The 24,838-nt window shown below is 46.2% G+C and overlaps 4 protein-coding genes across 4 annotated transcripts; 2 read left to right on the top strand and 2 right to left on the bottom strand.

Moving 5' to 3' along the window:
* Window positions 1-2,286: 2,286 nt before the first annotated feature.
* On the top strand, window positions 2,287-4,230 carry SODALDRAFT_306757 (hypothetical protein; the record flags this gene model as incomplete). Its single annotated transcript, XM_028609046.1, has 2 exons — window positions 2,287-2,448; window positions 2,491-4,230. 2 exons carry the CDS (start codon window positions 2,287-2,289, stop codon window positions 4,228-4,230), a joined length of 1,902 nt encoding a protein of 633 aa, XP_028468271.1.
* Window positions 4,231-5,354: 1,124 nt separating this feature from the next.
* Window positions 5,355-7,127, bottom strand: SODALDRAFT_271425 (DUF895 domain membrane protein; the record flags this gene model as incomplete). The annotated part of the gene is made up of 2 exons (XM_028607771.1): window positions 5,355-5,670; window positions 5,908-7,127. The coding sequence occupies 2 exons, from the start codon at window positions 7,125-7,127 to the stop codon at window positions 5,355-5,357; spliced, it is 1,536 nt and encodes a 511-aa protein (XP_028468272.1).
* Window positions 7,084-7,892, bottom strand: SODALDRAFT_96874 (hypothetical protein). Its single transcript, XM_028615827.1, has one exon. The coding sequence runs from the start codon at window positions 7,722-7,724 to the stop codon at window positions 7,167-7,169; it is 558 nt and encodes a 185-aa protein (XP_028468273.1). The 5' UTR covers window positions 7,725-7,892; the 3' UTR covers window positions 7,084-7,166.
* A 6-nt stretch (window positions 7,893-7,898) lies between these two features.
* SODALDRAFT_321812 (hypothetical protein) lies at window positions 7,899-8,337 on the top strand (the record flags this gene model as incomplete). The annotated part of the gene is made up of 3 exons (XM_028609655.1): window positions 7,899-8,007; window positions 8,065-8,255; window positions 8,299-8,337. The coding sequence occupies 3 exons, from the start codon at window positions 7,899-7,901 to the stop codon at window positions 8,335-8,337; spliced, it is 339 nt and encodes a 112-aa protein (XP_028468274.1).
* Window positions 8,338-24,838: the final 16,501 nt, after the last annotated feature.

A 24,838-nucleotide genomic window follows, 5' to 3' on the forward strand; every position in this document is an offset into this window, starting at 1 on the left:
CAGCTGGAATATGTACCTGTACATATGACGGCAGCGAGTGAATAGTTGGCACATTACGTGTAGGAAGATTTGGTATACGAATATCGTGAAGACAGTAATAGTTAAGGTACAGTCTGGACATGGAGCTTCAAGTGTTTGATAAGACTTGGGGTACGAAGTACGAAAAGGTATTCCGTACGAAGTATACGCCGTAAGAAGACTGTGGGGGAGGTGGTCCCTGCCACGTCACAGCGGCGACCAGGGACCGGGCCCTAGAAAAAATGCACAGTAATGAAGAGCACGTGCGCGTGTCACGAGATAATGGGTGGAAGGCGGGTACAGATAGGTAAGGTACCTGGTACTTCGTAATTACTTCGCACACATAAAGGCAACGCCATGACTTTGGAATGCGGGGCACGCGCTCAGGTATTCTCGGGATATATACGCGAGATTGGGCAATATGTTGAGAAATGACGAAGCAGGAGATAATAGGACATACGTTGTAGGCACTCAGCCAGGCTCAGGTAGTTAACACTATATATGTACTTGCAGGTCCTTCATCGGCAATCTACTTCGTACGCTGTATTACGGGCCCGCGACACCGTGGTAGTCGGCCGGGTGTTACGGATACTTTGTACGGATACCGGGTACGGAGAACTGTGTCACTGCAATAGAGTGCCGCAAGGCTCCTCGTAGTAACATAGTAACGCGAAGGGGAAACAATCACAACTAGGTACCTTATCTATATTAAGGTATTCTGTTAGTTGGCCGAAAATCGAGGCTGCTCTGATTAGAAAATGCGGGAAAGAGGCGCCTCCCCGTTGAAGACGATACACGGTGTGAGAATACCTGTAAACGGTGTTGTCGGAAAGCTTGGCTTACAGATGACATGACGCGGGACAAAATGGAGAGGGGCATGCCGCATTTCCCTGGAGATTCGACTTGAGCACCCGGTACTTGGTGCTACGAACATTGCCTGGTACATGTGTTCTGCGGGAATGGAATGTCAACACCATGGGATCAATTATCAGCAAATCTTATGGCGACTTACCGTTCCTGATTGTAAGGTATTCACAGGTAACCGCAATTCGCTTATTATTGGGGTACATGTAGAGTACAAGTAAGGAGTATATTTGTAGTCCAGCTTTCATCCCACAGTGATTAGCGCCACATCTGCCATTTTCCCTGGCACCCTGATTCCACCCCAGACCCCTCCCCTCCCCTCCCACAGTCACAGTCTTTTCCTCGATTTCCTCGACGGATAACAAAAAACCCTTGTATCCCACGACGCCACCATCCTGCACACCCACTCTCCCAACCAATGCCCGCATTGTCTCACAAAGTACCTCTCCTACCCCGATATACCTAGGAGATACCTAGAGAGTACCGGTCCGGCAAGCATCGTGGCCTACCTATCTTAGGTACCCCTTCCCTTTCTCAATACTCGTTCGTCCGTTTATCGTGACCGCCTCTTTGTTTGGGGCCGGCCGCCCTTTCTCCTTTCTCGGGCTGACTACAACGTACCTACCTTACCTTTACCTTACACCACCTGCCTCTTCTTACGGATACTCCTCCTTGTACGCTCCTCTCTACTCTCCTACTCCTACTCTCCTACTCCTACTCTCCTACTCTCCTACTCTCTCACTCCTCCTCCCCTCCCCTCCCCTCCCCCCGCCCCTCTCTCGACCTTGTTTCGTTTCCCCTCCTTCTTCTACCGGTATACCATTCGACTTCCACCACGCTACCTCTCCCTCCTCAATCCGAATTCTCTTTGATCCCCTCCCCATCCTAATAGGCTTACTGGGTTTGTGGTTATCACGGGGTCTCTAATCCTGCCTCAATTCGGTCGGCACTTGGGGTTCGGTTCGCCTTTCGCTCTCACCACCCACCATCCACTAAATGCCCTAGTCAGCCGCCCTGCTTTTCACCTGATATTCAGGGTTTCCTTTGACTGCCGACGTCCTGACCGGGTATATTCTTATTATTTCGCCGATCGTTTTTCCAATCTCCAATCTCCTTCGTTCTTCCCGACCGAATATCATTCCCTCCCGAATATCTTCTCCTCTCTTGTTGCTTTGCTTCAAACCGCTCCTCTACCAAATGCTCGAGTAGCGACTTCGGTTCATCTCTTCCTTGGAGCCGGCCTGCGCACAGGGCCGGGTGATCAATCACGGACCGTCAAGCAATACAAGGAGAAACTCCAACACCTGGTTCCAACCCCCGAATATTTGCTAGGCTTACTAGAACAACTACCTACGTCCTTACCCTACCTACCGACCTAGCTACCCTCACCGCCACCTGCCCTCCATGTCAACCTCTTCAGGCGAGCCGCGAAGGCGGTTCGCTCCGATTCCCATCGAGACCACCTTCGAATCCATTCGTCGCAAGGGCAACCAGCCCACCCCGGGGGGTCATATGCCGGAGCTGACTCCGGACCCTTCTCCCCGCGAAGGCTCTCCGATCGAGGAGGTACCCCTTCCCCCCCAACTTCAGGCCCCGCCACCTCGGGAGACACCTCGGGAGAAAAGGAGGTTTGCCCCGCAGCTCATCGAAGCGTCCAGACGAGCCAGGCGTGTGGGTGACACGGGCCCGGCCACCAAACCCACCGACAAGACCGACATTACCCCCTATACCAATCACATCTACGTTCCGAAGAACAAGTCGAGGAGGAAGCTTGCCGAGTTGTCCGGTCCCCATGACATGCAGCAGCCCAAGGGCGCCAGGCGCGAGTCCGAGGACGAAAATGCTTCCGACTACCTCCTCGAGTGGGCCGCGAAGGAAGCCGAGAGGGAGATGCAAGAGGCCGCCCTCGCAGCTTTCCCCAACAGCCGCGCCCGCGAGGGTGGCGCCGCCCACTTCTACTTCCGCGAGAGCTCGGGCGACGACTCGACCTCTGCCGGCACTACCCCCTTGCTGCCGGGCCGAGTCCGCAAGCCTGTTGGCAACCATACCCGTGTTATGCGCCGCAAGTCTTCCGACCTGGGGTACTGGCACAAGTACATGCAGGAGCACGCCGAGAAGCTGGCGGCGGAGAGAGGCGAGACCGAACTCTCGGAACCCGGCAAGGATGTTGTCGACGACCTACACCAGCTGGACGACGACGAACTGGACAAGATAGAGCTCGAAGGGCCGCCGGACCCGCTTTGGTTGACCAGCAGCGACAAAACGTCCGTGGCCTCGGCACCTCTGGCCCGCCACCCGGGCGAAGATGTCATGGCGCTGGATGCGACGGTCGCGACCCCGACCGCGACCGCAACCGCGTCCGCGGACGAAGCACTCCCTCCTGTGCACGATGCCTCCGTCTCGGACGTCGCTAGCGAAGCCTTTGGCGAGCCTCCTCCAGCGTGGTTCTTCCCCAAGGCGGGCGCCCCTTTTATCCCCCGCTCGCAAATACCCGCCGAGACGGGATTCCGAAATCAAAATCATCATCGCGGGGGACTCGGTCGGCCTTTCGGCTTCGCTGCCGAAAGGGAGGACCCGCAGTTCAAGAAGATGCGGAAAGCCGCCTCGCCACCGATGCTGGGCCGGGATCTGAAATTCAGGAAGTGCCCATCGCCCAAGCACACCAAGCTGGAGCCGGAACACGTCTTCCGAGAGGTACCTATGGGCGACGAGCTGAACCGGGACGCGTCAGGTCAGCAAGGTCTGTGGAGGGGTTATTGTTACAGGGGGAGCGACAGCGACGTGGACATTGTGCCTTCGTCGCTCCAGGCGCCGAAGATGCTGTCCACTCCGCACCCGCAGGGCCAATCCGGCGACCCGTTCGCGCGCGCGTTCGGGTCGAAGCTCTCTTCGGAAGCGCCCGTCTCCCCCACGAACGAGCACCGCCTCAAGTCGGGCCAGGCGAAAGGGCTGCACATGCTCCACGGGATCGACGACAAGTTGCGGCGCGAGAAGGCGGTATCCGACCGCGAGGACAAGATCGCGGCCGAGTTCAACGACCCGTTCGTCACGCAGGTCTTCAACTACCTCTCCCTGGGGTGTCCGGCCACCGCGCGGGCGTTTGACGAGGAGTTGGCCAAGATCTCGCGCATGAGCGTCGAGGACCTCGAGAGAGATGATGCCGCGCAGATGGCGGCGGGACATATCGTCGAGGCGACGCCGGAGTCTGTCCCCGAGGAGTCGATGAACCCGAGGTGGCGGGCGCTCAAGTCGTATATCCACGAGTGGGCGAGGCAGCATCCTGACTTGGATTGTCTGGATCCTCTGGCCTGGGGTGTCCGCGAGCGGAGGGGCAGTTGGGCGATATGAACCTGTGGTCCTGTGGTCCTGTGGTCCAGCTTTGAGTGGGGGTCTCTCTCGGCATGTTCTGGGGGGCGCTGTTGCCAGAGTCGAGATGTGGTGCATCATTTACCTGGACCCCCGTCGACTCGAGTTCCGACCATTTGTTCTCTCCATCGGCAGAGCCAACACTGGCAACCACCACATTTTCAACACCGCACTACCCTATACATTGCCTTTACTTCCACTCAGTTCATTTCGTCATTCAGCTTTAGGGCGTTCAGCGCGGATCGGCATATTGCGTTTCTTTTTGGCGGTTTTATCAGCCAGCAAAGCGTTGCTGGTTGATGGTCAATTACAACCTTGATGCGCGCTAGAGAAGAAAAAAATTACCAGGCGGGTGCCCTGGCATTCAGGCTTCCCCCTTTTTTCTGGCCTCCGTGTTTTGGCCTCTTTTGTCTACGGATACATGGCATTCCTCTTTTTTCTTCTTTTTTTTTATACTTTTTTTTTTCTCTCTCCTCTTACTAGAACGGGGAGAGTGAGTTCAGGGGTCACAGAACAAAGTCGATCCTTTTACTGCCTCGGTATGATTTGTTTTTAAGCGGAGCATTGTGTGGTTAGAGACGCCACATAATACAGGGGGATTGATTTCCGAGCTGTCTGTTATACAGCATATCGATATCAGCCCGCTTGAAGGGGCTAGTGGCAGCAAAGGGAAGCGGATATGGCGATGCATACAGCGCTTTTTTAAAAGACTCTTGCATTATTGAAGATGTGGTTCCTTTAGAGGTGGAGAGGGGAGAGGAGAGAGAAGGAGAGACGGGAGGGAATGATTGGGAGAAGCCTGCGATGCTGGCTCCATAGGAACCACAATGAGCGATGCCCTCTTTTCCAAATCGCTCCGTCTTCTTCCTCCTCACTTCTGCGCCCAGTTGCGATGTCTACTCTCCTTGATGCTGAGGTAGGTCAAACGTCTTGGGAGAAGTCCCCGATGATGGATACATGGCGGCAACTTACACCTACGTGTACGCAGGCAGAGGTAAGTAAGCGCATGAAGCTCAAGTAGAAATAGTAGAAACCCGTTATGCAAGACTATATATATCCATGGATGCATATATCTCCCACACATACCCTCCGCGACTAAAGGAAAATCAAGCCGTCTCAGTCTCAGCCTTCTTCCCCTCGGCACCGAGGGCACCCGGCGCGACCACATTCTCGACAGTGTCGCCGGTGCCCTTGATGTCCCGCTCAACGTCGGTGGTGTCGGTGATGCGCATGAACACGACGGGGGCGGCGAGCAGGAGGGAGCCGGCCAGGAGGCCCCAGGTGGAGTAGAACATGGTGCTGTAGTCGAGTTGTCGGCTGTCGAGGGCCCAGTAGACGGCGGCGCCGGCGCTCTGGAGGCCCTTGTAGAAACCGGCTAGATTGGCGGCTGTTCGTGACGAGTTGGAGATGGCGCCCATGTACCTAGGTGTGTGATGTGAGCGGGGGGAAAAGGGGGAAAAAAAAGGGAAAGAAAAAAAGACAGAAAAAAAGAAAGAAAAAAAGAAAGAAAGAAAGAAAGAAAGAAAGAAAGAAAGAAAGAAAGAAAGAAAGAAAGAAAGAAAGAAAGAAAGAAAGAAAGAAAGAAAGAAAGAAAGAAAGAAAGAAAGAAAGAAAGAAAGAAAGAAAGAAAGGCAACTAAAGGGAGAGAGATGAACATACCAGTAAATGCTCGTCTGCCAGGCCGCATCGAAGAACCCGTAGAAAAAGTAGAGGAACATGGGACCGAAAAAGCGCGAGCCGCCGTCGGTCCAGTCAATGTCCTGCCTCGCCTCGCTGCGATGCGGCTGCTGGCGCTGCCAGGCGTACCCGCCGCCCCAGATGACGAAGGTGAGGACGACGAGGACGACGTAGGCGCCGCGAGCGCGGCGGGTGCGACGGATGCGGGAAACGTCCAGGCCGTAGCCGAAGACGACGGCGCCGATGATCTGGGCGAGCCAGTAGAGGAGGTTGTTCAGGGCGCGGGTGCGGGTGTTGAAGGCGGTCAGGTTGAGGCCGTTGGTCTGGTAGGTGTAGAAAATGTTGGAGGAGAAGAAGTAGGGGAAGAGCAGGAGGATCCACCAGTGGTCGCGGAAGGTCTCCCACAGGCCATACAGCTCGGACTGCCAGGACGGGTTCTTCTTGAGGATGACGCGAGAGCCGTCCTCGCGCTGGACGGTGCCGGCGTTGCAGAGGAAGAGGGCGACGACGGCGCCGCAGAACATGAGGACGATGAAGGCGGCGTAGGTGCCGTCGGTGACGGCGCCGGCGCGGTTCTGGATGTTCTCGGCCAGGGGGATGAGGGAGCCGATGACGGCGCCCATGTTGAAGATGATCCAGAACCAGGAGATGTAGCGGCCCTTCTCGTCCTCGGGCGGGTAGGACATCATGATGGCGCCCTGGGCGGCCCAGAGGAGGCCGGCGGTGACGCCGAGGAAAGCGCCGGCGAAGGTGACGAAGCCGCGGTTCTGGGTGTGGCTAAAAGAGAGGAAGCTGGCGGCGTAGATGCAGTAGCCGACGCCGCCGAAGGAGAGGGTCAGGCGCAGGCCGAGGCGGTTGGCGATGGAGCCGGCGAAGAAGCCGACGACGGCGAAGGTGCTGTAGAGCGCCGTGTTGGCCTGGGTCTGGGCGGTCGAGTCGAGCTGGCCGCCGCCGCCGAGGCCGCTGAGGGCGTTGAACATGCCGGGGCACAGGAAGCACACGAGGGAGACCATGAGCAGCTGGACGCGGGGCGAGGCGTACCAGTAGTGGTGGCTGCCCAGCTTGAAGGCCTTGTACATCCAGCCATCAGGGCGAGGCGGCAAGTCGTCGTAGGTGTCGGTGTCGGTGTCGGTGGCGGCGGTGGTAGTGGGGGTCTTGTGCGACTCCTCCACGGAAGCCGTCTTGTCGTTGCCGTCGGCCATGATGTTCACGGGCTCGCCTCAACCCCCCAAGTTTACCAATTATTCGAGCACCGAAGAAGTAGGCTCCAAGACCCAAAAGGATAAGCCGAGTGGGGGATAGTAAGATGACGGGCGAAGTGATGGCAATAAGAGAGACAGACAGGCGGTGGAGTCTGGAGAAGTAGGGGAACAGACAGTAAACTCATCCACAGGGTGCCGAGATGGATGTACGTTGTAAAGACGGGGAAGGATAGAGGATAAGGGTCCCATATATTCGCACAAACAAAGATAAAAAAAAAAAAAAAAAAGGGAAAGAAAAGGGAAGACCGAAAAAGGCAAGAGCGTATGTATATCACCAGGCAGGAGGAGTAAGCAGGGACCACGGCGTTGGGTTGGTGCCCCCTCCTTTTTCCCATCCATCTCCCATCCATCATCCATCATCCATCCATCCATCCATCCATCCATCCCATCGAAGGGCTCCATGGGCTGGCTACCTTGCATGGGCCATGTGAGTGAAAGTGGCACCGACAGACACTGACAGACAATGACGGTGACAGGGACAGTGGTGACAAGAGATAAAGTGACACGCGAGGATGCACGAAGGTGCAAGGGCTGCATAGACGTGCAAACTGCCACGAAGCAACCTGCTGCACTGGGACCTGGTCTGATGGATTGATCCACGCACGTTGAACGAATGTCGCAATGGATCCGGTTTAGAAGCTCAGTTCAAGCCGTTGGAGCTCTCTCTTGGACCTCGTCCCCGACGACGAGGTAGGATCGTCGCATTGACAGATGCAGCCGCCTATCTGTCTCGGCCTCGGCCTCGGCCTCGTCCTCGGTCTCGTCCTCGGCTTCGACATGTACGAGGACGAACGTTTTCGTAAAAAGCAGACAAAGCAAGGTAGCAACCTTCTTTTCCCCTCTGATAGAGCGGCGTGTCGACCGCTACTGGAACTAGGCCAAGTCGGGCGAAAATATGGGGGGGGTGAGGTGAGGTCGCAAAGTTACGTGACAGCCGACGCGGGGACACGGAAAGGGAAAAAAGGACGGTCGAACTGGTCGGCGGGCGCTAATGGCAAGGACGGGAAAAAACTGCCGACTCCCTTGCGTTGTGATTCTTGGCCCGAAAAGGACGAGCATTGGGATCAGGTAAGTACCTTACCTAAAAGTACCTTACCTACCTTGGTGGGAGGTTATCGTCGGAAAAGTCTTTTACACGTGTACCAAGTAGGTACATGCAACTACATACTCTCTCTCTTCTCTCGTCTCTTTGTTTGCTCTTCGTACTTGTGCCATCGGGCGACATACATAAAACTGAGCGGACAAACAGCGTCCATCCGTATTGACTAACGTTCCTTCCCCACTCCCCCACTCCACTGCCGATAAGCTAAGCGGGTGCCGAAGGCTGATGGCTGAAGGACCGATTGCAAGTACGCTGATTGGTTGCCTAGGTTCTGTTGGCCTTCCTTTGGTTTCTTTCGTGTGGAGAAGCTTATCTTAAAAGTCGTCCTCCGTACAAGCTACGGCTCTAATTTGAAGGGTTATGAACATGAACATTGGTGAATACATGGTTGTCAAGTAGGTAAGGTACCTACCTAGGTATTCATCTCCACGTATTTTGTACTCGAGGTACTCTTTGCTTTTCCCGTTCGATTAGGTTATATACGCTACCTACCGCTGAGTAACTAATTCAAATCCTTTCCCCTTCGGAAAGATAGCGGGAATTGGTGGGTCCCCCGCACTACCCAACCCAACCTTTAATTCAGGTACGCTAGTGTACGGGTACCACCGCCGCCACAACCATCACAACCAGTAGGATCCAACACCAGCCTCGCATGTAACGTTCCCTACACCCCACCCAACAGCCCAGCTATTCAACGGCTCAACCGTCGCCCGAGTATCGTAACCAGCCATCTAGCCCTGTATCCCGAGTTTTCTCTTCTACCTTGCCTTAGATAACAGCACAGCACAGCACAGCATAGCACAGCACCGCACCGCAATCGACCCCTCCTCTGTCCTCGACCGTCCGATAAAGAGGACGTGAGAGCTGTCGTTGTCCTAACGAGCTTAGCAGGTTGCCCTACGGGCAACGCCGTAAAGCTTATCCCTGCGGGAGGCCCGCCCCTCCCCCCCCCCGGGGGGGGGGGGGCCTTATAATATAAACTGCCCCGCTATAATTAAATAACCGAAAATTAACCGAAAATAACCGTTAAACGCCTGCCCCCTATTATTTTACTGCTATTTACTGTTTTCTATACTATAATAACCTTTTTTAGTATATTATTTTAGTATCGCCACGAAATAGTTTCCTAGTTATTTATACTAAAAGCGCCTATTTACGGAATAAAGCCGTTAATTAATTAACCCTTATTATTTCTTATATTTTTACTAAGTAACCGTTTTCTTCTATTTCCTTTAACTCCCTCTCCCTCCTTTCCGCTTCCGGTTATTAAAGCTTCGCCACTAAGTAAGTTACGGGTATAAATATACGCGTTAACCCTATAAAAAGCAACGATACTAACCGCTATCTATAGTATACCGCCCGTACTATCCGACTCCCCTATTAGCTCGCGAGATTCGTAGTCGCCCTCGCCCTTTAACGCTTTTATTATAGGAGAAAAAGAAGAATTTCTGTATAAACTATTTTTTCCGGATAATACCCCCTCCCGCGCGTATAGCCTATTAGACCCGCACGCCGATAACCCGCCCGCCGATAACCCGTATACCCGTACGCCCGCCCGTTAGTCCCCCCGCTAGCTAGCCTCCTTCTCCTCTAACACGCGCGTTTAGAAAATAATACCTATAAAGAATAGTTACACGGTCGCCCGCGCGGAGGTAATCGATCTTATTTATAATACTGCCTATAAAGATTCTAAGGCGTTAATAACTATATATAGCTTTCGGGTATATTATTAACTACTAATTAACTACTATTCTATATATTAACGGTTACTATAAATAGGTTAAACGGGATATTATACTACGTAAGGATAAAAACCTTAACCTTAACCGCACGGCTAACCGCGAGGCCGTTATAATAACCCTAGTCGGTAACGTCTAGAAAGACTATAAGTATTCTAGTAAGAAAGACGGACCGTTCGTAAAGTGTTTTATAGTCCCTAATATCGCTAACGGCAGTTATAATAACTACTACTTTAATTCTAAGGGCAGTAAGTATTCTTTCCGCGCCGCCGTTACCGCTAATAGTACTCCCGCCGCTTGTATCGCCCCCCCTCCCGCTACTCCCGCCTCTTCTAAAAGGAAGAAGCGTACCGCGCCTATAAGTAAGCCGAAAATAACTATAACGTTTATTTTCCTATACTAACTAATCGATTTATAATACTATAGGAACTCTTATGCTTTTATCGAAAAAGGCTAAGAAGACTATAACTACTATGCCCCCCCCTCTACCGCCTCCTTTACCGCCCCCTCTACCGCGTCCACGCCTACGCCCGCGCTAGTTACTTTCGGTAACGTTAAAGTGCTCGGCGTCCTCCTCTTTACGGGTATAACGACGGCGTAAAAGAAAGATAAAATATAGTTTTATAAGAATATTATCTCGGCCTTAAAGAATAGTATCCCGGCTATAAAGCGTTAAAGCTATTCGGTCCTATTTTTTTACTACTAGGGTTTTTTTTTCTTATACTTTATAGAGGATTTACGGTTTATTTTCTTTTTTATTCTTCTTTTTTTTACTTTATAGAGGATTTACAGTTATTATATTTTTTGCTTTAGCTTTTAGGTATTTATAGTTAGGGTTAAGTTATCTTACTTTATCCCGCCTATACTATAGGCTATATAATAAAGAATTATAACTACGAATACCGCGATTATAATTATAACTACGAATACCGCGATTATAATTATAACTATTAATATTATACCCCCGTAAAGTAACTATTAGAACGTTTAAATTAAGACCTCCGGGTATACGATATTAGATATACGCCTACTATCCTATACTATTTAACCCTCCTACGCTAGTAATAATACTAATAGTGTTACGGGTTAACCCCGATATAGAGGATCCGACTATACTCCGGATCTTCCTGACTACGCGCTTAGTTAACGGACCTATATCGCTAAGTTATCGCTACCTTATAGCTAGCCTAGCGCTATAGACTTTTCTCCTTTTCCTTTTTCCTTCCTTAGTTTTAGATAATCTATTATTACGACCTTATTTAGTGCCACGACCTATATCTAGTCGTTTATATATCTAGAACTTAGCGATACCCATACGCTATGCTAGTGATAGATTAGGATCCTAACGCTACCGCCTAATAACCTATTAGAATCGAATAGGTTATAGTAGACGAATTAACGGTTCGAAGAAAACGACTAAGCCCTAAACGTAAGGCTAGGCCCTCTTTATAAATAATATACCGATATTAACTTAAGGCTCGCTCCGATATAAGAATACTACTCGGAAATACGCTAGTTTATAGACTAATAACGCGCGAGAGAAGAAACTGATAAGCGATAACGCTAGTTAGTCGAATAGCTTATAGCCCGGCTCCTAGGATCGCCTACCCCGTAGAACCTAACGCCGCTTAACCTGAATATCCCGGCTCCCTCGTAGACCCCGATAATCCTTATACTAGTAGAGTCTACCCTATTACCGGTTCTATCGCCTACGCCATAGCCGATAATAATAATAGTCGCCCCGACCTCGACGGCGATACCCCGTAAGACCGTTAATAGCCCGGCGAAGTTCTTAGGGAAGCGAGTATACTAGAGCGCGTAGGCCTACGCGATACGGTAAAAGCTTATAATCGATAACGACTTATTCTAGAATAATATATAAGCTTAGTATACGATCTATAATTACCTAGGGCCTAAAGTATAATAGGTCGTATTAGCCTTTTATAAAAGCGACGGACCGGGTAAGCTTATAGATCCTAACGACTTTATAGCGTATCTTAATCGTACTTACTTTAACCCCACGGAATAATCACAGGCCGCCTAAGCCTTACGCACGATTCGTTAACGAACCGATAAGTTATTTACCGCCTTCCTACCCTATTTTAAAAGATAGATCGCCCTTACGGGTAGTACCGAATAGAAAGCCACTGTATAGATTTTATTCCTTAAAGGAGCGATTACTTCGCGACTTAGGGATAAACTTATCTCCGCCTAAATCCTTACTAACCACTATACTACGTGGGTTAACGGCGTATAAGAGATTACTAGGAAACTCGAAGGCTATTAGTTTAAATAAAACTACGATAAATAAGCTTAAGACTATATAACCGCGAAGAAGGATACTAATAGTGATACGAAGATAGGCGGAGTAAACCGTGTTAGCAATAGAAAGGCGAAGTAAAAGACTCGGACGTACTATAACTATAATAAGAAGGGGTATATCGTTTAGAACTATATGAAGCTAAAGGAAAACTAAGATACGGTCCGGAAGGTTAAGGAGACTCGTATAAAAGATCGCGATAAGAGCGGGGATAAATCGACTAGTAAGGCTAACTCGGAAAAAGAGTAGCTTTAACGCGAAAACGGGCGTTAAAGCCGATAGCCGCGATACGGCGGGAGTAAAAGGCGTTTAAAGTATATACTAGTAATAACCCGGCGCTTATAGTAGCTAGAGTGAATAAACGGCGTATTCTCGCCTTTATTAATACTAGTTATAACTACTATACCACTATAAGTGAATAATTTACTTAAAGACTCTAATTACTATTAGTCGATAAGACGAATCGACTACTAAATAGCTTCTCGGAAGCTACTAAGACTATTAGTAGCGCGGGGATTATTATCTATAAGCTCGAGATCGACGGTTACCTATAGAGAATATTCGTATATATAGTGCCCGGGCTTAATTAAAACGTATTCCTCGGGAAGCCCTAGATAGAATAAAACGATATAACGTATTACGCTAAAGATAAATGGCTTTACCACGGAGTAACCGGATTAAATATACGATTTTATTATAAAAAGAAACCTACCGGAGTATAAGCTATCCGCGACGCCTATTTAGTTATAGGATCTATATTCGCGGGTATTATTCGACGACTATAACGGAAGGGTAAGGAAGTCTTAATTTAGGGAGTAAGCCTAAAGGATATCGAAAAAGCGTTATATAAGAAATAACTAGTAGACCCAAAGGACTTTATACCCGAAGAGTTACTATAAGAATTCGGCGACCTATTCACGCCCGATAAGGCTAATTAATTACCGCTATACCGATTAGGAGTTAACTACGAGGTAAACCTTATACTCGGAAGCGATAGTAAGAAACTATTATTTCTCTAAGGGCTACTCTATAATATATCGAGAGAAGAACTCTTAGTATTACGGAAAACACTTACCGACCTAATAGATAAAGGATTTATCCGTGCTAGTAGTTTAGAAGCCGCGGCTCCTATCCTTTTTATAAGAAAGCTAGACGGAGGACTTTAATTTTATTACGACTATTAAGCATTAAACGCGATTACTAAGCGAGACCGTTACCTACTTCCCCTAATCGCTAAGACGCTATAAAACCTAAGCTAAGTAAAGTAATTTATAAAGCTTGATATAGTCGCCGCCTTCTATAAGATTAGGATAGCCTTAGGATACGAATATAAGACTATATTCCGAACTCGGTTTAGGCTCTTCGAATAGCTTATCTGCCCGTTCGGCCTAAATAAGGCTCCCGCGACTTTCTAGCGATATATTAATAAAACACTATAGCGCTTCCTAAACGACTTTATTACCGCTTATATCGACGATATCCTGGTTTACTTTAGTAGGAGTTAGGCCGACGATAAGGCGAAGGTGAAGTAGGTGCTCCGCGTACTCGCGGACGCCGGCCTAAACCTAAACCCGTTAAAGTACGAGTTTAGCGTAAAGACCGTGAAGTACCTAGGATTTATAATCACCGCGGGGAAAGGCGTGTCTTATAACCTAAAGAAGTTACGAGCTATTCGCGAGTAGGAAGCGCCTATAACGGTTAAAGGCGTGCGAAGCTTCTTAGGGTTTACGAATTATTACTAAATCTTTATTAAGGATTTTTCGGGGATCTTAGCCCCGTTAATAGCACTAACTAAGAAAGACTATACCTTTTAATAGGGTCCTAAGGAAAAAGCGGCCTTTCGCGAATTAAAGGCGAGGTTCTAAGAAGGACCGATACTATAATAGTAGGACTTAGTAAATAAGATATTTATCGAGACGGATTACTCGGGGTTTACCCTTAGGGGTAGCCTAATATAAGAAGACACGGACGGAAATCGCTATATAGTTATATACTACTCTTGTATACTTAATAGAGCGGAATATAACTACTTAATCCACGATAAGGAAATACTAGTAATTATAAGTTATTTAATAATATAGCGGGCCGAGCTTATTAGTTATAGGTAATTCTTAGTTCTCTCCGACTATAAGGCCTTTAAATACTTTATAATAAAGCGAACGCTTACTAAGCGATAAAGCCGATAGGCCGGCGAGCTTATATAGTTTAACTTTATACTCGAGTATCAGAAGGGAAAGGATAATATAATAGCGGACGCCCTCTCGCGTTAATAGTAAGATAAGCCCTAAGATATAACGGATAAACGGGAATAATCTTATTATATTTAATTAATTCCTAATACCGCGATTCTACCTAGCGTTTACTATATTAATAGCGGTTAATCGATCTTTAAGGCGGACTAAAAGCTATAGCGATTATAGGATAAAACGCTTATAACCGACGAATAATATCGAGGAGCCTTATCTATAGTCGCTAAAGAACAATGATAGTTCCTACTATTATTAGAATTAAAGCTATAAATAGCCGAGTGCTTAGTCTTTACGACTAGGTTACTACTATTCCGCGACCGAATTTAGGTGCCCGGGTCTATTAAAGGGTTAATATTATAAGGGAGGATTATTTAGTTAATTCACGATTTAGTAATCGGAGGATACCCCGGACACGAAAACACTATCGCCTTAATAGCGCGTTGCTTTTTCTGGCCGAGGATAAATAAGGATATCCGACGATTTATCCGGAACTACGACGTCTACGGAAAGGGGTATATATAAAGAAATATAAAATAAGGCCTTTTACGCCCCCTCCCGGTATTAGAATAAATACGGAGCGACCTATTAATAGATTTTATAACGGACCTGCTACTAGCCGGCGAGAAAAAGGCGTATTACCTCTAGGTTATTATAGACCGTCTAACTAAGGCGGTAATATTAAAAGCGATAAAGATAATAGAAGCCGAAGCTTACGCGGAATAGTTCCTATACTATTACTTCCGGTTCCACGGAATACCTAAGTCGATTATTAGCGACTAAGGCTTAAACTAGATAAATAGGTTCTAAAAGCACTTTTACGAGCTTATACGGATATCGCATAAGCTTAGTATAGTATACTACCCCTAGACCGATAGAGTAATAGAGCGTATAAACTAAGAAGTATAAGCTTATTTATAAGCCTTTATCTATTATGCTTAGGATAACTAGGATCGCTTATTACCTGTAGTATAACTAGCACTAAATAACCGCGAGAGCTCCGTAACGGGGTTTAGTCCCTTATTCTTAGAGTATAGTTACTATATCGATCCGATCCAGATAACCGAAAAGCCCCTTTTAGAACCTAGAGTATTAGCGGCCTATAACCTACTACGCCGCTTATAGGAAACGATTAAGTTCGCCTAGGCCGTGATCGTGTTAACGTAGCTTAGGAATAAAGAGTCTACTAACTAATATCGTATACCGGCTAAGCGTTTTAAGGTTAACGATTTAGTTTAGCTATTATTAGCTAACTATTTAACTCCGCGACTATTACGAAAGCTTAACTGGCTTTATCGTAAATATCAAGTTATAAAGGTAATTAGCCTATACGTAGTTAAGCTTACCGTGCTATCGTAGATCTACCCTTAATTCTATATAGACTTATTATATCGCGCGGGCGATAACCCCTTTCCGGGATAGGTAGTAGATAACCCTTAACTACCACCTATTCGAGAAGTAACCGATAATAAAGAATAAGAGGTCGAGGAAATCCTCTAAGCGAGGATAAAGAGGTAAAGTAAGGGATTAAGACGTAAAGTACTAGTACGATAAGTAAGATACTATAAGCCTATATAGAAACCTTTAGAACTATTAGCGTAAACACGGGTACTTAATAAGTTTAAAGGGAAATTCGGCTTAGTAATAATAAATAATAGCCTGTTAAATACCTTCGCGCTATCACGATATAGGAACCAACATATAAGCGATCGTATCACGATAATTAAAAGGGAGTAAGAGTCGGATTTAGTTTAGGCCGGATAGGCCTTACGCTTTAGCCACGCTTGATATAAGCCTAGATCGATATCCTTAGCCTCGAAATCACTATCCTCGGGATTATCGACTTCCGTAAAAGTCTTACCCTTATCGCCCCGCTATAGGTTAGAGTCTGTCTCCTTAACCTTATCGTCGTCTTTATTATCGCTATTATTGGGGATTACGACCGCGCTAGTAACGGTTGTACCTATAGGCGTAGAAGCCCGCCTATGCTCCACGTATTATTAGAATTCGGAGATTACGACGTTAGCGCGACTAAGTACGAGTATCTCCCTAAATAGCCGAGTATACTCCCTTAGCTCTATAAGACTAAGGCGTTTAAAGTCTTTATCCGATAATATCGACCCTAATAAAGAAGTAAGAGTAATAGGACGGGCGTTCTTGTCCGCTACGATATTAGGAGGGATTAGGCCTAAAACTGCCACTTTACCTATAACCTTATAAGGAGGAGATAAGGCTAGCTATTCCGCCTTAATAGCGACCTCCTTTAAAGGCGATATATTTAGTCCTGATACTATCTTTTCTATAACCTCTAAGGGAGGAGAAGAGACTAGCGTAACTACCTCGCTAATAACCTTTATTACCGGAGGAAGCGAGGCTAGTTTAGCTACCTCGTTAACGACCTTAGGAAGAGGTAGCGAGGCTAACTACGGTGCTACCGCTTCTTAGACCTCCTAGGGAGGAGGAAGGGCTAGCACGATTACTATACTAGGAGCCTCCGCGGGATATATAGCTATAGGTAACGTCGCCGTTATCGTTTCCTTAGCTATAAAGGTATCCTAGAACGCCACGTAGGCGTTAAGATACGGTTCCTACTCCTAGAAGAAGAGTTAGCAATACTATCGCGACCTCTTAAGGGGGAGGAAGTCTTATAAGGGCGTTCTCGTTATCGTTATTATTAAGGGTAACCGTCTCGAATAACCTCTACGCGTAGCCTTTAAGGTGTGTTAGGAGAGGAGTGCACCGGTATATCTTCGCAGAGTATACGTAGTATTTCTTCCCCCAACTAATCTAGCCATAATAAAGATATTTATACTTCCTATTAGCGACGTCGCGCGTGTAAAGGAGGCACGGCTTAGTATAAACGTTACCGGGAGGGTGCTTAAGAGGCTAACTACCCGCCGATTTCTTCTTTTTAGGCAGCGGTAAGGGCGATAACGCGAACTATTATACAGTTAGTATCGCCTTAAGACATTAAAGCGTTATACCTATATTATTATCGGCGGTACGTTTACTACTATTATTACCCCTATTATCGCCGGGGGCTAACGCTGTCTATAAAAACGATATAAGTTAGTAAAGGGTTCCTAACGAAAAGATCGCGAGCGAGAGACGGTTTACCTTAAACGGGGAACTCTTAAACTAGCCGAGTATTACTATTATTATCTAAGGATAGGCAATATTAAAGGAATTATCGCTATAAGGAAAAAGAGTATATACGTAACCGCTATTACTATTATTATTATTATTAAAGGTGGGGAGGGGAACGGAGGAAAAGAGGGCCTATAAGGAAAACAGGGCTAATATATCTACGGATAGTATCTACGCGAGGGTGGCCTATATTACTATTTTGGGTACGTAAATAAAGGTTAGTAGGCTACCTAAGATTTCTTTAATATTAAGGTAAGGGCGAGGTAAGATAAAAAGACACGACTATTCCTTTATTACCGCGATATAAGGGGGAGCCGAACCACAACGGTAACACGCGGTCACGTAACCCCTAGAGGGAGAGGGGGGGGATAGTGTTACGGGTTAACCCCGATATAGAGGATCTGGCCAGACTCCGGATCTTCCTGACTACGCGATTAGTTAACGGACTTATATCGCTAAGTTATCGCTACCTTATAGCTAGCCTAACGCTACAGACTTTTCTCCTTTTCCTTCTTCCTTCCTTAGTTCTAGATAATCTATTATTACGACCTCACTTAGTGCCACGACCTATAACCAGTCGTTTATAAATAGGTTCCTAATATCCGTAACTCTTAATACGGTAACGTAAAACTAACCGTGTATAAAGGCGTACTGCCGGAAATCCACGCCGACTATACTAAACGATTACCCTTACGACTTATTAATTATTATCGCGAAATAAAGCCGTAATAGGAATTAACGGCGCCGGATAATATACGGGTAGTCCTCCTTATTAGAATCTAAATAGATACGGGGGATAAATACTACCTCGCTAGCGTGTATTCCGGATAGCACCTTAACCTCTAACGTATTACGCGCTATCCGTAAAATAACTATACGTATACTATTATATAATCCCTACCGCGGGCTAAGGTTCCGTATAAGTATAACGGGCACGCCGACCTTTAGCTTAAGCCGTGCGGGCGAGATAGAGGCGAACTCTAACTATATTAAAAACTCTAGTGCTAGTTCTGGCGCAGGACTATTAGTATCTTCTACCCGATTAGCGACCGAATTCTCGGCCCGGTAAATGCGCGACTAGCTAGGTAATCGCCCGAGTATCTATTTATTAATCTTTATAATAGTAGTACTACGTGTTATTAGAATAACAGTTAACGAAGACTATATAGTATAACCGCGCAGATACGGCTTTGGAATGGTTTAGCAGGTGGTCACGTGACCCCCCTTTTAAGGCTACGGGGTCCACCTCCTATATATATATTAAGGACAGGCGCCGGATATCCCTATTAAGGGACTATTATATAATTATTATCCTCTTTTGTAATTACTTATTCTACGTTTAAGGTATCTTTCTAGCTTAACTTACGTTACCCTAATCAGAATAGTGATTACCGATCTACTTCTTCGTTAAAGGTTATAGCGGTATTAGTTATATTTTGGTTATGTATCGTGGTTTCGCTGGACTAACCTCTTTATCTGATCTTTGTCTTGACGATCTAGTGCCACTACGTCTTTATACGGTTATAATAGTCTAATAGGGCCTACTCTAGTAAGGTAATCGGGTAAATACGCCCGTATAAATAGATAATCTCGTAAATAACCGTAATAGCAGGGAAAAGTCGATTAACCCGTAAAGAGCGGTATTATAGGAGAAGTCCCGTAACCACTAAATAAACGCCCAATTAGTAGGATTAGTAAAGGTAACCCGTATATTCTTTATTAGGTAAAGAATACTAAGTTACGGCTGGATAAAGGACTACTAGAAGTAGGCGTGTATAATCTACGCCCGACTACTATTACGAATAACGGGTAGGATTTCGGTAAAATCGCCCCCGAAGATAACCGGAATACCGCTAAAGAGGTAATCGATATAGCTTAGTATATCCCGTAACGTACGATTAACGGCCTCGAAACAGAACTTATACTATATAGGAACCTTATCCTAGATAATAAGAACCGTCTCCCGTAGTAATATTATAAGGTCCGAATTCTTTAGTATATTAGAGGTTAAGGCGTTATTAACCTATAAGGGGATCTTAACCGCGAATAGGCTATATAGCCACCCTTAAGAAGAATGGCCGTAATACTAGAGGACGCTATATAGAGTATAATCTGCCCGCGCGACAGGAAATACGCGTAGAGACCGCGGTATACGAATATCTTCCCTATACTGCTAGGGCCCTATAAAAAGAAATAGGTGCTACGGCTACGAGATTTAATAGTAGCTATAACCTAGCTAAACACCGTAGCCTAGCTTTAGTTAAACTAACGGTAAATATCTTCGTATACTATAGCCTAAGTATCGCTATTATAAGTCTCCGTAATTAATAATATATTACCGGTTATATAGCGCTAGTCGTGTAAAGGCGTAAGTAGCCTAAACTCCGTAATAATCCTACGTACCTTGAGGAGCCGCGAGTATATAAGATAAAGACCGTAATCGACATACGGGTACTTTAGATTAGCAGAATATCGGAAGCACTAGCGCTATAACGTGTAAGGCAGGTTATTATATATAGACTCCGTAAACCTCTTTTAGATCGATACTAGACCGGAAACGTCTCCGTGGATTAAAGCGACGATAAATAGCTCCCGTAATGCACGCCCAGTCTTCTAAAGAATAGCCTCCTTAAAATAGGTAACCTAGTAACGGTTATCGTGTAGAAGCCCGGCTATAACGTAGGCCTCGCGGTAGGTATTATAGATAGTCCCCTCCACGGTATAAAGGTCGGTAAAGGAAGTCGGCCCTTAAACGGAGACTAAGAGTAACCGTAAATAATACGCCTCTTTAGCTATTAGGGGTATATACCGTAAACGACCGATTTAAAATCCACGCTGCCTTAGCTACTAAGTAAACTACTATAGTTTCCACGTATAACGGCTAGGAAACTAGTAATAGAATAACTCACGGCTATTAGCGTTATCACGGTTATAGTTGAAAAAGGCTATTCGCTAAGTCTTCCGCTCCTATAATATACGCTTAATCTGGCTTACGGTCGCGTTATCGCCGAAGTATATAGGCTATTATCCCTTAAGATAAACCGGAAGACGTATAACGGGCGGATATTTACAGTGCACGGGGAACTCGAATAACTAAATAATAGCCTCCGCGGGACCGATATAACGACTCTAGAGATAGAGGTTAACTTTATCTTCGCCCTTTTCGCCGGATATACGCGTAGTTATACGGTCAGTGCCCTTATAAACGTACTTATACACATACTTAATCGCCTAAATAGAACCGTAAATATTAAGGTTAGTATAGAATAGAGGTAGATATACGGGGGAGGATAACTTACCTTAATAGATCCGTAAATCTTAACGTTAATATAGGCATTATAGCGGAGGTAGAGATATAGGCTATAGGGAATAATAAAACGGTTATTAAGGTGGACCTCTCCTATATAGCCTCTTTTTATAATATATAGGCTAGAGTTACGGCGCCTGTATTCGGGATAACTATCCTCTCGTATAGTCGTTTTTAGGTAATACGGCTTAGGGAACCGCTTAGAGCACTTTATACGGTTCTTATCGTTAGGCTATAGCTATATACACGGCGTCAAAGGCTTATTATCACTATAAGGACTATATATTATATTTTGACTAATAATATTAAAAAGACGGCTAGTAGGATCCGACTCGCGGTCTAATAGCTCCGTAGAGATAACCTTATTAATAGTTACGGGGTCCTTATATATCTTAGCCGCCCGCGGCGTAAGGAAAAAAAGGATATAACGGTGTGGAAGACCGCGTTTCTAGTATTCTATAGTCTATATAATCCCCGTAAACTCACTAAATAGACTATCACGTAGCTACTATTCTAAATCACGGGACTTTAACTTAAATACACGGCTAACTAAATCGGGCCGGTTATTAGTAGTCTAACCTAGCTAAAGCTCCCGTATAATCTCTGGCTAGGTAGGATTAGCCGTAAAGGTAATAAAAAAGGTCGGAGTGCCGAGAGCCCGTATAGTTACTATAGAATCCTAATAGTATTATAAGATAAACCGCTAGCCGCTAATATAATTTAACAGTAAAACAATCCGTCGGCTAATACTACGGATATCGCTATTAGCCTTATAGGCCTAATCCCGTAAGCCGTTATATATATTAGCCCGTAACTAGTTCTGGTGCTACTAGATCTATAAAAGCTTCTTCTAATCGTAGGATATCTATAGGTCTACTAAAAACTACTAGAAAAGACGGCTATAGATAAAGGGTATAAACCTCTACTAGTATTATAGGTATAGTATATAACGGTAGAATTAACGGAATTTTACCTCGGTATTCTGCCGCTAACGGTTATAAATATCCTGTAAGTATAACTACTAGTAATATCCGGAACCGCCTCGCGGATATATAAGCGGGTAAGATAATGGTAAGTAGGTAGGATACTTATAGTCTATCCGCTTAAGGCCGCTAACGCTACTATTAGACCGTCTCTCTACGATAATAATATCCCTATAATAACGTTTACCCTACTCGTCCGGTATAATAGCCGTAATCTTATCCGTAACGGGTAGATTCTCGCGTCGTATATCGGCGCCCTACTTAATAACTAATTCTATACGGGGGTTAAGTATTATACGGCACTATTCGCGGAGGGAGTTAAAGCGTTCGCGGGCTATTTTATATAGGTTAACGAAGGGGTTATACTTATATAGAAAGTCCGAAATCTCCCCTAGAATATAACGGTTAAGCGTGGAGTTAAGGCTTTAGGTATTTATAAGGCGCTAGTTGGCGGTAGCCTACGGATCGTAAAAGTATAGCTAGGTAAAGGCGAGGAGTCGGCCTATAGCACTTAACGGCCCCGTATAATAGTAAAGGGTACCGTGGATCTAGAAAGCTATTACGCTACCAGTAGCGGCGCTTTAACGGGTCTCCGTATATTATATAGAAGTAAACGTAAAGGTATTATTATATTAACGGATCCTCTTACGATAATCCGCGGCTTAGGCGGTATCCGTGTATAGTAGGCATTAGAAGAAATCGGGTAATAGGGAGATAACGGGAACGTCGATATCGCTCTGGTTACAATAGGTGCTAAATTTCGGGTTTATAGGCGATAATTCCTACGTCATAGAAGATAGTATCGGTTAGCTAATAGTTAATAACGGGGATAGAAAACTAACTTATAACTTCTCCCTAAGCTAATAAAGTATAGCGTAATATTTATACTCTATACGTATTAATCTAAGGTCGTAATAATTAACCGTAATACCCGGCTAATACTACCCTAATAGCCTAATATACTTTATATAGCGGTCGGGTTACGGGCGCGCTCTACGCTAGCTAGTAGTAACGGCCGCCCTATAACGCGCTTTACTATCGCTATAATCGTTATAGGTATTATAGGGGGTATTATTTCGGCGGGTACTAAAAGTAGTAGTTATAAGGTAACGGTTATAGGAAGTATAGTAGTGGCCCGCTATTAGCTATAGAGTATTATAGAGATAGTTATAGCGGTTACGGCCACGATAACGGCTACTCCTTCGGGGAGGGGGCGCGGGAGGAGGTAGCGGAGGGTCTAATAGAGGGTTATATATTAGAACGGGTACTTAAGGAGGCGTAGGGGGAGCTAGTAGTGGAGGGTGGCCTATTAGAACGGTTAGAGGAGGCACCGTAAAGCCTATAGGAGTTATATAATAGGCGGCTTAATAGGCGTTTTGGTTAGCTAACCTTATAGCACGATACGTTATATAGGTAGCGTAAATTCTATATACCCGCGGATAATAACTAAATTTAGAAAAAGGCTTAATATTCTTATAGCTATAGTAAGCACACAGCTCCGAATTAGGTTAGCTAAATATCTTAACGGCGCTTAACGGGGTAAAACAGCGTAAAGGGAATAAGGTAGTAAAAAACTTAGCGGCACCGTAAAAAGGGGATATCGTAGTATAGTCTAAAGTTAGATTTACGGGCGATTCGTACTAAGATCCCTTAATAACCTACCGGCGTATTAGTAGTAAACGCTATATATTACGAAAGTAGCTCAAATTTACGGCTTATATAGCTATATACTATACGGCTAAGTCGCCCGAAAAACACTACAGAATCCCGTAAAAGGGGCCCGGGCGGTAGTACTACTACGAACGCCAGGCTGCCAAGAAGTGCCGGACTTTAAAGTGGGTCAGCTTTAGTTTACACTTAGATAGCCCGGGTCCCTCCCGCATAAACCATACGCGAAACGACGCGAACCTTGCCGCGAGAACGGGACAGATGGCCCGGGGCCCTTCTTCTTTCAAAGGCCCTCAATGTCGCCGTGCACCTTCCGTGTTACTTACTAGGTAGGTACCGACAGGCAGAATAGTCGTCTCTACCTTGAAATGAACATCAAACAATTGCGGCAAGTCTCACTTGGCAAAACATATCACGGCGTGAAGCAAAACCACTCAGGAACAAACGGTCTGAATTGAGCTTCGCCCTCATCGCGTCTCAATTGTGACCCCATCTCAAAAACAACATCTCGTATCTTGGCTATGATTGCTCGCACCGCTTGCCTCCGCTCCCCTGCTTTTGGACTACCTAGACAACACACACACACACACACACACAGCTATCCTTTATCCTTTTACACCAAAAACGCCCCGAATCCAAGCCAACCTGTTCCCATGCCCCGGCGTTCAACTGCTCCCGGTTGAGGTCACACTTTTCCCGTTTTGCTTTTTTGGAAATCCCCAAACAAAAGAAAGCGAAAAGTAGGCTACTCAAGTCGATGTCCAAGGTGTTCCACCGGGTAATGAAATCAGAGAAAAAGAGAAAAGAAGAAGAAAAAAAAAACCCAGTAAACAATAAAAAAAGATAACAAGGATGCAGTGTGCATTGTCGTTCGTGGGAACACAGACCGGTGAGGGTCTCTTCCTGTTTCTTTCCTCTCCGGTTTTTTCTTGTCCCCCATCCTCCGACTTTGTGGTGTGTTTGGTAGAAGCAGCAGTAGTAGTAGTAATAGTAATAGTGGTAGGAGGCAGTAGTAAGGTAGTGGTAGTAGTAGTAGCAACAAGCCCCTGGGATCCCCGCGTGGGTACCCCGACGCAGAATTATGTAACAGGTATATCCATCCTAACGGGAACCAACTCGCATTGGACCGAACGGCTTTC

Source organism: Sodiomyces alkalinus, assembly GCF_003711515.1.
Source record: "Sodiomyces alkalinus F11 unplaced genomic scaffold SODALscaffold_2, whole genome shotgun sequence".
In the NCBI taxonomy this organism is placed as follows: Eukaryota; Fungi; Ascomycota; class Sordariomycetes; order Glomerellales; family Plectosphaerellaceae; genus Sodiomyces; species Sodiomyces alkalinus.

Bases quoted from the DNA above. Each gene is read 5' to 3' on its own strand.
- SODALDRAFT_96874 (XM_028615827.1), bottom strand. From the start codon at position 7,724: ATGCAGCCCTTGCACCTTCGTGCATCCTCGCGTGTCACTTTATCTCTT.